The sequence below is a fragment of the Ceratotherium simum genome, chromosome 6, assembly GCF_057802395.1.
Source record: "Ceratotherium simum simum isolate JZ-2026a chromosome 6, ASM5780239v1, whole genome shotgun sequence".
NCBI lineage: Eukaryota > Metazoa > Chordata > Mammalia > Perissodactyla > Rhinocerotidae > Ceratotherium > Ceratotherium simum.
Genome location: NC_141905.1, coordinates 22,156,469 through 22,174,882, shown reverse-complemented (window position 1 = coordinate 22,174,882; position 18,414 = coordinate 22,156,469). Strand labels below are relative to the sequence as shown.

The 18,414-nt window shown below is 48.1% G+C and overlaps 1 protein-coding gene across 1 annotated transcript in view; it reads right to left on the bottom strand.

Moving 5' to 3' along the window:
* GALNT2 (polypeptide N-acetylgalactosaminyltransferase 2) overlaps positions 1-18,414 on the bottom strand; it is a 200,125-nt gene that overhangs the window by 69,455 nt on the left and 112,256 nt on the right. Inside the window, exon 3 of the mRNA XM_004426886.3 lies at positions 2,980-3,133. Within this exon, the coding sequence (XP_004426943.1) occupies positions 2,980-3,133 (154 nt within the window). The remainder of the gene's footprint in view (positions 1-2,979; positions 3,134-18,414) is intronic.

Sequence of the window (18,414 nt, the reverse complement as noted above, 5' to 3'; positions counted from 1 at the left end):
CTCGGGGGAGGAGGAGCCAGCCCTTGTGAACATCTTGTTTAATCCTCACAGAAACCAGCTGTAGTAATGTTACATCATCCTACAGATGATAAAGGCCACAGAATTAAGAACTGGAGAGTCTGGGATTTTGACCGAGGTCTATGTGAATCCTAGACACTTATTCTTAATTAACCTGCACCTGCACTGCTTTCAGATTTATCACAACTGAAGACTGAATTCTACTGGGCAAGCATTTCCATAGGCCTATGCAAAGAGAGACACTGCATAGACCAAAAAATATGGTATTTATATAGGAAGTGCTTTAATTAAATTAAATGCTTTAATAGCTATTAGATACATGGGGTGAAAATTCAAAGCGGTAACTTGATCTCCTTACCCTGACATTTAACAAGAATGGTAATTCTAAAGCTTACACTTTGAGGACAGTACATTGGTTCAGTTCAGGCATCTATGTGACTTTGGGTAGACTTTAATTTAGCACAAACCCAACAAACGTGGAAGGCATCCCAGCTGCTCCTTTAACACATGCAAATGAACACAACACAGCAGCTGGAACTAAAATTAAAGCCACCTAAAACGCAACCCACCGTGGGATGAATATTCAAACACCTGTTTGGACAAGCTCATATTTCAAAAAGTGAAAAGAATATATATATATAGTTTTGTGGACTTCTAAGGGACTTGCAATGGAGGCAGAACCCCAGCCCACACACTGATGAGCCATCAGAGAGGACACCACCTTCTCTAAGGAAAAGTCATAGTGGGAAAACCAGCTCTTAGACCAAGCAGTGAAGTGACACTCACACCATCTCATGGAGATGTAATTCCAAGTGGTCGATTCAAATCACCAGGTAAGATTTTTGAGCCAGATTCTGCTAGAACTTGAATCACTCTCTTGAGTTTAGGCCAAGCCCCTCTTAAATGCATATGGACCCTTTCTGGCCTTAAGTCAGTTGCTCTTCATCACTGGACAAGTTACTAACATTCTGGGAGCCTCAGAGCCTTTTGTGTCCAATGAGGACAACCTGCGTGTCCAGCACCAGGAGTGGTGAGGATGGCATGAGCGGGCCCCTGAGGAGCATTTGGCACAGGCAGGTATGGGGGTCCTGTTAGCCTGGGGATGGAGGGTGGTGGGGACACACACACTTGGGACACTCTCCCCCGATATGCAGGCATATACAAAACCTTGAAATCATGCACCACAGCTTCAGGACTTTCGTAGGGCCTAAAGCCCCTCTTCTGTGGGTCTTTGGATCCCAGGTCAGTAACCCCTATTTCAGATAGGGTACTTATCAGTTAACCATGTGGACTTTAACCAGCACAACTGAGTAAAATTGCCTTTAAAAAAAATTAATGGATTATAGGAAACATTAAGTGAAGACAATCTTCTGAACTGGATTTAGAAAAATGATGAGATTCTTAATATTATGTACAATGTCTGTGTTTATATATTGATCATATGTTTCATATATTGAAAATATCTCACACACGCACACACACTTACTTCCCTGGTCCGAAAGACTGTACATCTATATATTTATGAGCTGCTGTGGGTAAACAGAGCTGACTAGAACCCAAAGAAAGCTGTTAAGAAAAGGGAGTGAGAGCTGGCAGTTAACCGGTGCCTACACTGTTAGTAAAGTTCCCTGAAAGGCGGAGAGAAAAACCCTCTTTCAATGTATGCTATTAACTTATAAAACAAAGCCCGACTTTAACATGTGTTCACGCGTGATTTAGTTGGCCTTTTGCCTCTCGTCAGCTTACCCTCCTCTCAATCCCTGGAACATGCATCCAGAGAAACTGGCCCCCTTGCTGGTTCTCTGGAAGCCCAGGGCTGCCTGTCACAGCCTCGTCACTGCCCTCCTTCCTGGATGTCTCCAGCTCAGGACTCATCCCTCCTTGGGCCTTTTATGACCCTCCCACACTCCCGATTTGGAGCAGACACCGAGTCCCAGGCCGCACGCCCTCACTTCCTGGTGCACCTGCCATCCCCCCGCCAGCCAGAGCAGAATGAGACTTTTCTGACCAGAATCCCAGCACTGAGCATGGTGTCTGAGTCGTAGCCAGTGTAACATTCAAGTTCCATTACATGATGGATGAACGACTCTGAAAGCAACCTGGTGAGCAGGGAGCCTACTAAGCACCCAGGAACACAGCCGCTCTCCAAATGTAGCTCCAGATTTTCTAATAATCTGGAACTTCAAGACGAACCCTCTAAGGATCCCAATGTGAATGGCCTCCCAATCAAAGATTCTTACCAGCAAAGCTGAAGGGTGCAGAGTGGCAGTGAGGGTGATGGATATCGCTTTCCGGATAAGTGGTGACAAAATGCATGTGAGAAAGACTGGAGACTCCCGAGCTGAGCCTGATGAACCCCGGGGGACTCCACTCTCAGGTCCCAGACCCCTGAAGAATCGAAGATGGATGCAGACAAGAGCCTTTCTCCTGGGCACACAGTGTGGTGAGACTCCCCCGTCCCACCCATCTCCGTGTTTTGCTTAATTTAACACCTACCCTGCTGCGTTGTTTCTTTCCCCCTTGTAGTCTCTAGAACATTTCCAACTTCAGCTGTCCCGATAAGCAAGAATTTAGATTTTCTTCCTTCCAACAAGGTTGTGAACAATGGAAAATTATGCTTTTTTTGGTGAGTGGATTTTAAAAATAACAAGTGATCAGTAAACATGAAGTCAGTAACTTGCTCTTGTTGAGCCCACGCTCTGGCCAGCAACGCACAGCCTCCAGATACCACCATGCACACCTGAAAGACTAGAACTCGATGCCCAACGGTCCTTTTACTTCCTACAAGTGATGTTTCATTGTCATATGCCTCAGAATTTTTCCTAGTTTTATCACCCCCAAAGATAACACATGTTCAGTTTCCCGGAGTAACAGAAAAATTTGAGCATCACAGTCAAAGCCACTCACTGAGTTGTGGGAAAGCAAGTGAAGCCCCAGGCCGACGCTCGGCTTCGTACTTACTGGTCGTGCCTGGTGTCAGGTACGGCTCTGTCCATCCGCAGCTTATCGCTTTCCACTTGGTTGAATTTGTTGCGGGCATAGGGGTCCTGCCCGGAGCGGACCATTGTCCCTCCAACGTAAGCTTCCTGGTTAAAGTCCCGCCATCGCACTTTCCCTGGAAGGAGCAAAGCAGACGGTGTGGGACAACGGGAAACCAGACCAGAGTGCTCGTAACACAGACCACAGTAACAGTGTTACTTCAAGAAATAGTGCCAGGGCTGCTGCTTAGGGCCATTTTGATCCATAAACTAGCTGAAAACAGCCCAAGCAAGCATCATCGTTGTCTCTAAACTGGAAAACAGAATGCTTCTAGTTTGCAACATAAAAGTAAAGACTTGGACCTCAAGTATTTGTCCAGTGAACAAAATTCTCTGCCAGTCAAAGCCTCCCTGAGTATGGCACCATTTAGACTTCGATTAAAGGCAGTTATTATTATCTGCTTGTCCCACCTTTCCAGGGATTATGGTAATGCCAAAAAGCATCTCAGATATGGTGAAAAAGATAACATACAAATTAAACATGAGGTATCCCACCACTTGTGTGGTGGGATAACACAAAAATAAATGTTTAAACAAAAAATAACACCCCCAAAGAACAGGATATCAAAACACCCCTTGGTGAGGTCTCCTCAGGGATATTTCTTGCAGCTGTTACCACATCTGACCCCACAAGGAGGTTAGAGAAGCCATTCCCAGCACACGCACACCCCAGTACACTTGCATCCCAGCGCACTCCCCCCCCGCCCCGTGCACTCACACTCCGGCACACACACATCGTGGCACGCTCACACCCCAGCACATACACCCCAGCACGCTCACACTCTCTCGGGGATGGAATAGAAGCCAAGGTGGCTGGCCCATCCAGCACACATTAGCCCTGACTCAGCAGACCAGATTAGCTGCTGGTGCCCTAGACTGCCACACAAGGTGCTCCAAGAACACAACTCTGGACCAGGAAGTCTTACTAGGATCCGGGGTGGGGCAGTGCTGGTGGGAGACTGGAATCTAGAGGGAAGAGCACTGCTGGGTGGGGTAACCTGGACCAGGCTGGGCATAAAGGCAGAGCCAGGGAGATGAGCAAAGGCACTGAAGCTCCAACAGAGGGAAAAGGTGGAAGGAAAGGTGGACGTGAGGCAAAGAGAACACGCAGGCCTTGATGTCCACCATGGGTTTGAATCACTGTTCACCACTTGCTGCCTATATAGTTTTGGGCAAGTTATTCATCCTTTGAAATTAAGTTTCCTAAAAATAAATAAATAAATAAAATGAGAAAAGGTTTTTCATGAGGATTTAATGGCCTGCTTTGTGCCAGTTCTATAGATAAAGCAAACTCAAACCACCAAACTCAATTAAAAAACAGAAAAACAAGGGGCCGGCCCAGTGGTGCAGTGAAGTTTGCGTGCTCCACTTCAGCAGCCTGGGGTTCACAGGTTCGGATCCTGAGTGTGGACCTACACACCACTCATCAAGACATGCTGTGGCGGCATCCCACATACAAAACAGAGGGAGATGGGCACAGACGTTAGCTCAGGGACAATCTTCCTCAGCAAAAAGAGGAGGATTGGCAACAGATGTTAGCTCTGAGCCAGTCTTCCTCACACACATACACAAAAGAAAAACAATAACAACAACCCTGTCCCCATGAAGCTTATAAAATTCCAAGTAGTCAAAAGTGCTGTGAAGAAACATAAGGCATTAAGGGGCAGGCAGTTCTGGGGTTGCTGTTTAATATAGGGTGGTCTGATAGGGCCTCTCTAATAGGGTGACTCTGAGCAGACACCTGAAACAAGGGAGGGAGTAGGCTGTACAGCCCTCTGGGAACAGCACAAGAAACTGCAGTGCAAAGGCCCTGGGGTGGGAGTGAGCTCACCTCTTCAAGAACCAGCCAGGAAGCCAGTCTAACTAGAAGAGTGTGTAAGGCTCTGGTCAGAGAGGGAAGGCAGGGCTGCCAACAGGTACTGGAGCAGCAAATACACGGAAGCAACGGCTCTTCTCCATCAGGTCAAATGGGTGTTTAGTTAAGATCAACCACATGATTATGACACCATAGCCACGTTATAGCATGTGTACCTACATAATGCTTTCCCAGCGTAGCTCCCTCTGTTCACAATCAAAAGAATGTTGTGCTCCTTTCTCCATTTCAGAGATGAGGAAACTGAGATTCAGTTACATGTGATTTGTTCAAGGCTGTAGAGTATATTTTCTATCGAAAAGATCACCTACTTCTTGTTGCAACTGTTCTGCGAGGTCAAAACTCCCATCTCATCACAGCTGGTTGCCGTGGAAATGATGCTCGGGGTCACAGAGGTCAGCCTCTCAAATGGGAAAGCAGTTCCAAAACCCACGCACGCCCTGGCTACGGCAACGATCCCGTGCCCCGGATAAACGCGTGGCCACGGAAGCCTGATGCAGGGTCAACATTTTCTCTACCTAAGATAAGATGTTTCCCAAACATTGTTTTGGAAACATGTTTTCCATGCTAAGGCCACCCTAGAAATACTTACTGCTTCTCCTCTCTCCCCCTCTGCCTTCACCCTCATATAGTCTCAGGTATAAAGAAGAAACCATCCACTTGTGCTCAAGAGCACTCAGCCCCTCCTCCTCACCGCGTTAGCTCATCCCCTCACAGACTAACACAAACCAGGAGCCTCTAAGTCTATACCTGCAGCGCCTACTACAGAAGCCAAATGCGCTGGTTCCTACTAACTTGTTTAATGGCCTGAACACCCTTCACCGCAGCAGGAACTCGGAACTGCAGAGCCCCAACTGTAGCCAGGGACAAGACCATCACACAAGAGATGTTTCGTCTCTAACTCTGCCTGCATTCCACTTGCCTCTCACCTGGAGTACTGGAGACAGTAAGAGTAGGTCAGTTCACCCTTGGTCAGTGTGGGTCTGTGTGTGGGCAGAACAGTGGCTATGGGGCAAGGCCTCCGCGAACTCTTGGAGCTTCCATCCCTCTCCCACCTGCACCTCCCCTTCTGCTGTCAGACACCCACCCCCCTTTTAGGATAAGACATGAGTACAGCAGAGGGTTTTATGAGATGCCTAATGTCAATCAACTGTGAGGCCGGGGGTACCCCTAACTTGAACCCAAGCCAGTGGTGTATACAGTCATGGGCCATACGGCAACATTTCAGTCAATGACAGACTGCATATATGACCGTGGTCCCATAAGACCAGTACCATATAGCCTAGGGGTGTAGGAGGCTATACCTTCCAGGTTTGTGCAAGTACACTCTGTGATATTCACACAACCACGAAATCACCTAATGACACATTTCTCAGAATGTGTCCCTGTCGTTAACTGACACGGGACCACATGTTGACTAGGTGATGACTACATGTTAGGCATCATGTTGGCTCCTACAGCAACAATGAGCAAAAACAGACCTGACGCCCTCCCTGTGGAGGTCATGTTCTAGGAGACGTGGGAGGACAGACAATGATAAAATGACCATGCTAAGCAACATATCATTAAAAACCGAGCAAAGTGCTCCAATGGTGAGAAACGTAGCTCTGTGGAGGCATCTAACAGAGGAACCTGATGGAGACGGGGGATCAAGGAAGGCTTCCCTGGGGAAGAACTATCTGAGCTGAGACCTGAACAATGAGTAGGAGGAAGACAGGAGAAGCCCTCTGTGACTTCCCAGAAATGCCAGCTTCCTTCAACCTCCAGAGACTGCAGGGACCCCTCAGAGGGACCCCCACGACTCCTTCCCTTTGACACAGGAACATCTGCAACAGGACTCTTGTGGGTCCTGCTGGCCTTGTGATAATTTTCGCAAGGCACAAAACCATTTTACTGGAGAGAGACTATAAATGGTTTTTCTTCCATAAAAGCTCAGTAATATGTTAGGATACAGCAGGGACTTTTGAACATGTTGGACTGTGACATACATTTTATATCATGTCCCAGACGTCACGACGCGAACATACACGCAACTAAAACAAAGGTTCCACCCTTACTATGTGTGAACAGATACAGTCTATCTTTTTAATATGGGTGTGACTCACGAAACTGGCTTCACACTCTAATAATGGGTCACAACCCATAATTTGAAAAACACTGGGCTAAAGAGCTACTACAGAGATCGGTTATTTTTGTGTTATATAGAGTTGCTGGGGTTGGAGCCACCCCAAGAGGCAGAGGCAGGAAAAGCAGAGAGAGCTGGGTTCTCAGAGGGAACACAGGCCCTGTCCAATCCCAGGCAGGAAGGGAAGCAGCAGATACAGAGTCAACCGAGCCCCGGACGGGCCGAAGTTAGAGGCGGAGAGAAACAGTCCAAACAACAGACACAATATCTGAATATACAGAGTGTAAAAAAAACGACATTCATAAATCATCTTGTATTTCTATCACCTCTTTAACATTTTTAGAAAGAGTAATAGAAATTAAGAGCTTTAGAAAACAAAAAATAAGTGAGAATGGACATGCCTGAACAGAAGCAGCAGACAGAACTATCCCAAAGATACAAAACTTGATATGAGAAGGCAGAAACTAGCATCATCACCAAAGATGACAGGAAAACAGAACTGCATTCAAATAACGTGAGAGGTGAAAGAGAACACTACTCTAAGAAGGGCTGTGAAAACAGCTTGCTTATTAAATGAGGTTATGAAAATATTTGTGAGGAAATTTATTTCTAGAAGACAGACTTCTCTTACATGTGGTCTTCAAAGCTGACAGAGGAAGTGTGTGACCTCGTAAATGTCGAAACCTCTCATTCTGTAACAACGAGATGCTTACTGTGCGGGCAGGGGTTGGGATGAGGATTCCCACCCCCCTGCAGCCAAGGCCCCAGCAGCTCCCTCGGTTCCCTGTCCCCTTCCATGAACACGGGAGCCAGCCCAAGGGCTCTTGGCCCTTCCAGGTCACGGAGATGCTCTGAGAAGCACGTGGCCCTCCGTTCCTCGAACAGCACTGGGCACACTCCTTCTCTTCCCAGCTGGATTAGGAGGAGGTCCTCATGCGCACAGACCAAACCTCCTGTTTTGTCGCTATTTCCCACCCACAAGACCCCAGCACCCTGCATGCACAGCACACAAACACTTGTCAACTGACCTATACCGCTGGCCTCGTCCTGGGTCTATGGCACCTGAGACTGATCATAAAAAGATAAGCCTGTTCTGAAGAACATAGCCTCATACTGGCTCTGCAAGATCGTATCATCACGCTGTGGACAGCACATCTGAGAAACGTTCTCGACCCGCGCTGGACCGAGCCTCCCAGACCTCCTTCCATTGGCTGCAGACATTTTCTCAACGGTGCCCTCTCGAGTCTGCCTCCCACGTGGATGAGGAAATCAGTCACACCATGGGTGAGAGCGCAGGACAACTGAGGGCACAGGGCTGGCTAACAGTGGGCCCAGGCCAATGCCCGCGGCAAGGACGGGGCTCAGGGGACCACAACCGGTGTACACAGAACACAAGCAGGGGGGCAGCCAAAACAGCACTCCCACACAGAGCCCACGGCTCCAGGCCCAAAACCTGGGGGTGAGCTCCATTTGCCAATTCCTCCTGATCCTCTAGTCTGTATGGAATCGGAATACATCCCACCTCCAGAGTCCTTATGAAAGGGAAATAAAGTAATGACAGCAAAGTGAATTCCTAAGCCACTGATAGCCACACAAAATTAAGGGCCCTTAATAGGCAGAAGTGGGCAAACACAAACACAATAACCCCACTGCGTTGATGTAAACCCCTTACGCTCCTCACTCGGAAGGAGTCATTGGGAGCTGCCGAGCCTACCACACCTACCATGGTCTCCACTCAGGTGTCCCACCCCTGCACCTGACTCTGGGAAACCAGTGGAAAGCACAGGAGGGTATCTTTGCCTCCAGCCCGAGGTCCCTGTGAGCACCTGCCCAGGTGAGCAGGGGCCAGAACACACAGGTGCGTGGAGTTCATACCCCATTGTCGCTCATGAGCACCTTCCACCTCTGGCCCTATAGTGCCCGTGGGAAGAGAGAAGGGGGGACAAGTAGATAAGTTAACCTACATCTGCACCTCTGTCCTTCCATTCCTATCTGCTGCTCCCAAGAAAACACCTGGAAAAAATAACACTCAACATCATTCTCTGCTTGTTGCATGCAGGAGGACAATGTGAGACATGTCACATTTCAAGGCGGGGCTGGGGAGAGGGACGGGAAGACTTGCTCAGAAGCATGGGTATTACTGATGGAAACAGGAATACTCAGGATCAAGCCTACGTTGGGAAACAGTGGCCTACTCGAAGATGAAATTAGCTTTACTGTTGGCCATGTCACGATGGGTGAGGCTCCTCGGTTTCTCACTTGAGTTGTTTTTAGACTTTCTTAGGAAAGGGAGGCACCCTTAGGACTGGGACAGAGACACCCCAGGAGCATACACAGGCAGGAAGCACCAGCACGCTCAGCACCCAGCCTGCAAGCCGCGGGCGCCTCCCTTCACCCCTCACCACCTGCCCACACCACCCCGAGGGCCAGTGAGGGCCACACAGCCTCCAGAAGCTTCAAACGCAGGCGTCTTTCTGCTCAGAAGGGGACAGGGAGAGAGAAAAGGGTCTGTCCTGTGAGGGCAGCGTGTGTGCGGGACAGGGCAGGAATGGGATTCTGTGCCCAGGGTGGATCTCGACCTTCTCGTTTCCTGTTGAGTCCCAGAACCCACCTTCTCACAATCTTAAGGTTGGAAGAATTCCTTCTAAGGAGCATCTTGGCATTTTGCTCCTGCTAACATTTGCAGTGCTGGAGAACTTACGACTTCATAAGACAGCCATTCTATTTCAGGCAAACTCACTGTGAGAAAGTTCTTAATTTTGGAGGAAAAACCATCCACTGCCCTCTGTTTTCCCGAGTAGGACAGTATGGCTCAGTACAGAGAAAACACCAACCCTAGAAAGCTTAGGAAAACCAGCACAGCGCAGCCTGCGCTCTTGAGCCGCGCACAGCCAGCCAGAAAGACGCGCCAGCAAGTGATGGCAGTGAGATGAGACTCTATAACCAAAGGCAAGGAGCTCCGGGGGCGGGGGCTCAGACAAAGCCCCAGAGAAGGGGCGTTTGGGCTGGGTCTTGAAGCGCAAGCAGGAACCTGCCAGGCGCAGAGGGCTGTGTGGGAAGATGCATCAGGAGGGAGGGAAGGCGCGTGAAGACGGGTCAGCGTGGAGGGACGAGCAAGGAGAAGGCAGTCTGTGCCCAGTCCCAGGCTCAGCCCTGGCTAACGTGCTCCAACTGGCTTCTCCACATTCCAGGGAGCACAGAGATTTGGAGCAGGCCAGTGCTGATTAAATTCGTACTCCAGGAATATGGTTCTGGCTGCAAGAAAGATGCTCAGAGGGGGAACCTCCAAAGCGAGGAGGTAGATGATCCCAGAGAACAGATGTCCCCACCCCCCAACTCCCCGTCAGAAAGGCCCTGCCTGCACCTGGGGATGGACGAGTCCCGTGTCCCTGGAAACATGTCTTTTCTTCTCCAAGCCAGCCCAGCCCCTGTGAACCCTGAACCTGTAAGGGGGTCTCTGCTCACCTCCTATAAGCCTAGTCTGTCACCTCCAGTGTGTCTGTCTCCTCACTGAGGAGCCACAGCAGAACCCAGGGCCCCAGGGCAGCACCTCTCGTTATGTGCTGTGCTTCTAGTAATATAGCTGAGATCTGATGACCATTCTTATCAGTCTTGTCCCTCTACCCTCTATGGTTTACTAAACCATGTCTTCCAACCTGTCCACGCAGAGTGGATGCTGTGTGTACTTACAAATAAGAAATAATAACACTGTCAGGCAGGGCTGTTTCATTTCAAAGTGTTTACTATGCTCCTCCAGCTCGCTGAGCTGCCTCTCAACGTGGCCACCTCCTCCAAGAAGCCTTCCCTGGTGTCCCCAGCTGCAGCCTCTCCCTAGGGCATTCCTCTTCCCTCTTCCTCACACACAGCTCCATTTTGATCACAGCTTTTCTACAAACCTGTTGTCAGAGGACCTTGAAAGTGTTTACCACCCCTCCGTCTAATAACTGAACTTAAAATTCTGCTGACGATAGAGCTCAATCCATCCACCTCTAACTGCTGTTGAAAACAGATGGCCATGTTTGTCCCTGCCCTGCTGGCCCTTCGCGGGCTCATGGCCATTCCCCAGAAACTACAGACAGCGGTTCCACCTGTGGGCCTCGCAGTGCCCTGTCTCTGTATTGGTCTGGACTTGGAAACACATTTGTTCAAAGCAATTAGAGATGAGTTCTCAGCATCTCTCACCCAACTCAGCCTTCAATATCTTCCTAACCCGCCTCTGTTGTACCCTTTTCAGTTTGGAGATCAATGTCTAGATAGAGAAGACGGAAACCAAATGGAAACTGATAAGCTCTGCTTTCTCTTGCTGACAGCCCAGCTCTCAACAGCGGCTGGCTCTGGCCCTCTCCCCCTGCTTGCCCCTCTCGCCCCCACAGGTGCCCCGGGGCACCTCCGCCACACTTTCCACATGCACTGACGCCATGCGCCCACAGCTCTCTTTGCTCCCCAGTCGTGGGCAGGGGCCCAGCCTAGAACCAGCCACACAGTGCATGTTCCATAACTAAGATGAACATACTGCAAAGCCCTTTACAAGCTCGGCATCACCCATAGCCTCAGCTCCTTCTGTCGCTGCTCCCAGAGATCTGTGGAATCGTTGTAAATTTGGCCCTCCTCTTCTGCCCACCTGCCTGCCCTATCTGGTCTCTGACGGGAGCAGAGGCCAGTTGCGGGAAGGGCCGAGCTACCGGCAAGAGGAAGCCAGAACGCTGTCCGCCCAGCACCCTCAGACTAACCGCCCTGAGGCCTTCCAGTGTGGGCCAGTTGAAGAGGGAGTAATCCAGCTCTTGCCCCTCCAGCCATGAAAACAACGCCCAGAGGCAAGGAGAGGTCGAGGCCCGGGGGTCCTCAGGGAGAGAAGAGCCAGGGCCTGAGGACAGACCAGACTCTCCACATGGCCTGATGAGTCCCTGCAGGGAAGGGGTCCTAAGGTTGGTGCTGTGAAGACAACTTTCTGCCACTTCTACCTGCTGGCCCACTCTGCAGGACACAGACTGTCCACTGCTCTGTCCCAGCCGTTACCACACCCTGCTCCCTGGTTATTCAGACCTCAGTCCCAGCAATTTCTTCTTCTTTTCCCATCTTTGACTTACTCGGCAAACCTGCCCACTAATATCCTTCCTCTGTCACACCTGCTGCCTTTCACGGAACAAGCTTTTGAAGTTTGATACTTCCTCCTATCCAGAGTTTCTTCTCTCTCCCCTAATCCACTCACCAGGCTCTTGAGTTACATCTACCTTTTCAGAATCTTTTTCCTCCTAGTTGAGTCTTGGGATTCCTCTCCGCTCATCTTATCCAGACTGAAGAACAGCGCAGCATCCCACAAGCAGAGACCAGCTGGCGATCATAACCACACGTGGGCCACAGCTCCTGCATGGAGGCTGCGGGCAGCACAGCTGGTGAGGTCCATGGAAGGCCCCAGCTCCGTGGCCTGCGGGTCAGGGCATGTTCCGGCTCACGCAGGAGTCCTAAGCGCCACATAGGATGTGATTTCCACGGGAAAGCTCATTCTAGGCTCCTAATAACAATCTTTTGGAAAAGACGCTTTTATAATCAGGGAACTGCTTGCATTTGGATGACTTGTTCAATTAATTTTAATTTAAAATAATGCCACGGGGTCGGCCCAGTGGCGCAAGCGGTTAAGTGCGCGCGCTCCACTGCAGTGGCCTGGGGTTCACCGGTTCGGATCCCGGGCGCACACCAACGCACTGCTTGTTGAGCCATGCTGTGGTGGTGTCCCATATAAAATAGAGGAAGATGGGCACGGATGTCAGCCCAGGGCTGATCTTCCTCAGAAAAAAAGAGGAGGATTGGCATTAGATGTTAGCTCAGGGCTGATCTTACACACACACACACACACACACACACACACACACACACACAAAATAAATAAATAAATAAAGTAATGCCACATTTCCAAACAACGTCATCTCTTTCTTAAAATGTTTGTTTTTACTAAACCTCGTATCTAAAGAAATAACAACGTAAACCTATGAAAATGAATCTCCAAGGATTAACACCCCCAAACATATGGAAAACCAAGTGCTCAGACACATGCGTGCACGCACGCGCGCGCACACACACACACACACACAGTCTTCAGATTAGAGACCTCTCAGGCGTGACCGTCCTTTGGCAGATCAGGACTGTGCTGACCTATGCCCCCGAGGACAGCCCCGTCACCCACACTTGCGGGTGTAAGAGGGGAAGGAAAGTGCCTTGGCTGGTGTGGGTCCCACCGGGCCAGCAGATTCAGGTGGCAAGAGACTTCTGGATTCTGTGCTGGTAACACAGCCATGCTGCAACTCTTAAGTCAAATCCTCCCCGGGAAGGATGGCTTAAACAAACTGAATAGCCTCTTCTGGGAAAGCAGCCAAGAAGGAAAATAGACTGTATTTTAAATCAAAAGACAAAGCTCTCAGATTTATTTTAACCTCTTAGTTGATCTGAAATTGAATGTAATTTTACTATGCTTAAAAGAAAAAAATTCCTAATATTCTTCCTCTAGAAGGTCATAAAGCTATACCATGAAAGAGCAGACCAGGCCAAGGCCAAGATTACAAACAAATATATACATTTAAATGACAAAGACATGTAAATAATACTTTATTATTTGTCACTGGATATCTGGTATGACAGGAAACTTTGTCCACCTGTGAGAAACTGTCTCCTGAAACAAGGAATCCTACACAATTCATTTTTAAGGTTGAAAAAATAGGAAATTCAGAGAAGTGATGAAAAGCTATTTAAAAGAAAATAGGAAAAATCAGATGCTACAGGGTAAATCTCCTAATTTATTTAAAATTATTTGTGCCATCAAAATAACTAAAAAAAAAGCACCATGAAACAGCCTGATTTGCATTAGGAGGTCTATACCTGGCTTGAAATCAAGGAATCTTCATATATTCTCCAAATTTTAAATAGAAACTCTCCATTTTTCCTCTATGTGTGATAGTGTCTAATCATAATAAATGTAGTTTGTTGTGCACAGTCTCTATGGACCTCCTTTTTCATCCCAAATATTAGTAAAAGTATCAAAGCGAGCCTACAACCTGGAATTGAAGCTGACACACGAAAGGCAGGAGAGAAAGAGGGCATCTATCAACCAGTGACCACAAGACAGCCACTCCATACAGACCCAGTCCACACCACACAATAACCCTACAAAACATATATTATTATTACTGTTTCCATTTTACAAATTAGGAAACCAAGACTCAGAAGTTAAACTTAACACATCACAGCTACAAAATGATGGAACCATAACTCAAACCCAAGTCTCTCTCTTCCCAAATCTCTGTTCCTTCCACTGTGGCTGACAACTCACTTTTAAGTGGGTGAAATTTAAGCGAAGCACCAAAAAGCAACCGCACACGTCCATGCAGGTCCCACATGCCCCTGGCAGGCACCCTCCAGTGGCGCCAGCCGTGGCCCAGCCTCCCCGACCTGTCCCAGTTGCTGGCATAATGGAGTCTCTGAGTTGAGGATGCAGGTTCCTCTCTTGAACGCTGACATCATATGTTGGAGTCAGAAGGAACCAGGGATGTTCTCTCTCCACACGTGTCATAATCTCTTCATTAAAACCCCTAACGTCCAGCCATAGCTGACGAGTCTCCAACAATGAAGAGCTCGTTGTTTCAAAAGAAGCTGGTTCACAGAACAGCTGGAATTGTTGGCCCAGGCCTCCTTACACAGCAACAAAAACCGTTTCCCTATAACTTCCACTCTCGGGAGTCTCAAATAAAAAGAAAAAAACTAGTCTTCAGCCTCTTTTGTATGGCAGCCTTTCAAGTATTTGGGCATCACAGTCCCATTTCCCCCTTCTAAGCCCTTTTGTAAAAACATCCAGTTATTTTAAGTGTTTTTCATCGGACGCTGTTTCTGGCCTCCTCACCATCTGAGTCATCATCATCTGGACCTATTCTAATCTATGAGTATCTCTGAAAACCCTGTGCCCAGACAGGACAGAATACTTCAGGTGTGGCGTGACAGCACAGAGGGCACTGGATGCTATCTGAATGGTTTTGGATGCTGTATTTCCACTAATAAGCTCAGGATAATCCAGTTTTAATAACTCTCTCATACTTTTAGCTACTGACCTAATCTAAGTCCTCAGTTTTGCTTTCTTACTTGTTGGAATGCGGGAAGGACAATGGAAGACTCGTTTCTTAATGCTGGCTAGGGTGCAAGGAAATCGGCCCCCTCTAGAAGACAATTTGGAAATTAATATAACAATTCCTTAAGCACATGCATTGCCATTGACCCCACAATTTCACTTTTAGGAATTTATTGCAAGGAAATAATTAAGGACATGTAAAGATCTCCCTCTAAGGATATTGGCTGGAAACCCTCTACATGTCTTACAATACAGCATAAGTTCAATGAGTTATGGTAATGGATACATTACTGTCATTAAAAATGCTGTAGGAGATGCTTATGGACATGAAGAGGTGTTTATGATATATTACCTAGGAAGAAACAGGTCAAGTACAGCGTGGTACCATATCTGTAAAAATGTCAATGTAAGCAGCTGGTAGGGGCTGCCTGTAGCCTGTCCTGAGCTGTCTCAGGAGGGAGATGGAAGAGGGTGGCCTTCTCCTTGAGAGACTTAGAGAGAACCCCGAAGTGCTGCTGTCGGGAGAGAGGGTCACATGTGGTTGGACTTCTCAGCTAATCCCCAAAATAATCTTTAGCAATGTTACTCCCCTAGTGAATTACTTGGTTATATTTTTACAAGAATTCATGGAAAGACTGAACTTTGAATGTGTGATAATGTGAACAGGACACGTGGACAGAGAGGCCAAAAGGCCCAGGAGCTGACTCAGAAATTATGTCTAGGACTTGAGGCCTCCTGTGCCCGGGCTCAGCACACCTGAGAGCACGCAGAGACCAGCTCACCTCAGCCACAGGGGTAAGCGACCCCAGACACAGGCCCAGGAGGAGTCCGGAGGAACATGCAGCGGGAGAGTCACAGTGGTTATTTTCAGGTAGTAGAATTATGTGTGAATATAATTTTATTTTTGCTTATCTGAATTTCTTAAATTTTCTACAATAAACATATTGCTTGCTTTCAAAAAGATGCTTCCCTAAAGATGCTCAGAGCCACTTATTTTCCTAATAACGACACTGTGCAGACCCCTGGGCCCCAGGCCCGAGGCACAGCGAGCTATGTGGAATTAGCTGCGCCACAGCCACCACACAGTGCTACCCAGACGATGCGGCACGCAGGGTACATGTGCGTAGAGATACAGTGGAAGAGTGTTCCATCTTAAGAAGGAAGGGAACTCTGACACATGCTACAGCATGGGCGAACCTTGAGGACCTACACTAAGTGAAATAAGCCAGTCACAAAAAAACAAATATTGTATGATTCTCACTTATATGAGGTGCCTAGAGAAGTCCAATTCATAGAGACAGAAAGTAGAATGGTGGTAGCCAGGGGCTGGGGGGAGGGGAGAATGGGGAGTTAGCGTTTAATGGGGACAGAGTTTCTATTTGGGAAGATGAAAAGGCTCTGGAGATGGATGGCGGTGATGGTTGCAGAACAATATGAATGTATTCAATGCCACTGAACTGTACACTTAAAAAGAGTTAAGATGGTAAATTTTATGTTATGCGTATTTTACCACAATTTTTTAAAAAACGCACAATGCCAGAACCCATTAAATCCCTGAGAAGGAGAAAAGGTCAGGGGAGCACTTCTCCCCGACTCTGCAGCAATGCTGAACAAATACACTAAGTGGTTCATCTCATCCTCTTCCAGCAGGCGGGAAGTAGAAAAGCTAAAAGGCTTCTGTTCACATCAGTAGCAATTCCCAGCTGGGATTTAAGTTCTATTATGCATTTCACCATTCCCATTTCATTCGTCTTTAAGCGAACATGAGCAATGTCTGTTTTGAGAAATCAACTGTCTCAGGTAATGAAGCGGCAGCAGGTGGGGGGGCAGGATGAAGACACAGCCGAGGACGGGAGGGACCTTCCAGAGAATCCGAAACTTAATTAGGACTCTCCTTTCTCAACTCTCTCCCTACCCATTTCTCTCCAAGGCCTGCCCCCTTACACGAGGTCACTAATGAACACAAGAATGACGCTATGGTTTCATAAACGCAAAACCAAAATCTGCTCTCAAAGGCCGTGTCGTCTCAAGGATGAGTGCTCCCTGACACCAACCTCCATCCACCGCTGTCCTCAAAGACAGACCTCGGCCTTTCAGCCCTGGCTGGTCTCTGTTCCTTTACAGGTCCTTCTGCATCACTGGCTATCCTGCCAGCTAGTCTCACCAGTCGGATTTAGAGATGCTGAGGAGACAAGAGGAGAGGACGCAGGAGGGAGAATTACTGAGAGAAACTAATTTACCAAACCAAAGGGCTTTTTCCACACCCAGGGAGACAAAAAGATAAAATTCATCTCCATCAGATACATTTTCAAAAGACATTGATGAATAAATACTCTGTTTGAAAAAACACTTTGAAAATCGACATTGGAAAAAGACACTCAGTGGTTCCAAATGGAAAACATGATGCTGAGGTAGAAGCAATGGTCATGGAATCTAAGGGCAAAAGTCCTTCCACTCTAGACCTGAAATCTGGTATGAGGGCGGTGGACAATGAAGATGGATTCTTACTCCACCTACAAGATAGTAAGATTGGTGGTCCTGATCTAGGAAGAGAGGTTAAAAGGAAATGGAAAGACGGAGAGTTAAAACAACAGAATCAAGGGGTCTTAGAGCTACAAAGTGTCTCTGTTTTACAGATAAGGAAAATGAAACTGCAAATATTCACTGACTTTTCAAAGGCCGAATAACTGGTGGCAGGGCTGAACCCTGAGCCCTGATCCCCAGCTCCCAGGCTGATGTCCTCGTCCTCAATCCCTGTGCTTCTCAAAGACAGCTCTCATACTCCAGTTCCTGTGCCAGTATTTCAGAAATGGGAAAGAAACTGAGAAGCAGATGTGAGGTGTGCTATCCTAACATGTTCAGGAGTTCAAGAATCTTGCAGCTCCTCCTCAACTTCTGTTAAGCAGTAGCCCTAGAAGAATACATCCAACTTAAGAACATGAGCTGCCATCTCCCCGGAGCTGGTGGCCTCCTTAGGAGCAGCGAGGGGTAAGCAGGATTCTCCTGGAGAGCATGACCACAGCCTTCTCTGTAAGGCACCAGGAAACCCACCCCACAGGGGAACAAATCAACTGCTCCTTCCTTTCTTTAGCCAATTTGCTGTGAACTATCTGACATTTGAGCTGCCTGCGACCCAAGCGAGGTGTAGCTATAAGAAGGGAAATGTAGGGCCGGCCCCGTGGCTTAGCGGTTAAGTGCGCGTGCTCCGCTACTAGCGGCCCAGGGTTCGGATCCCGGGCGAGCACTGACG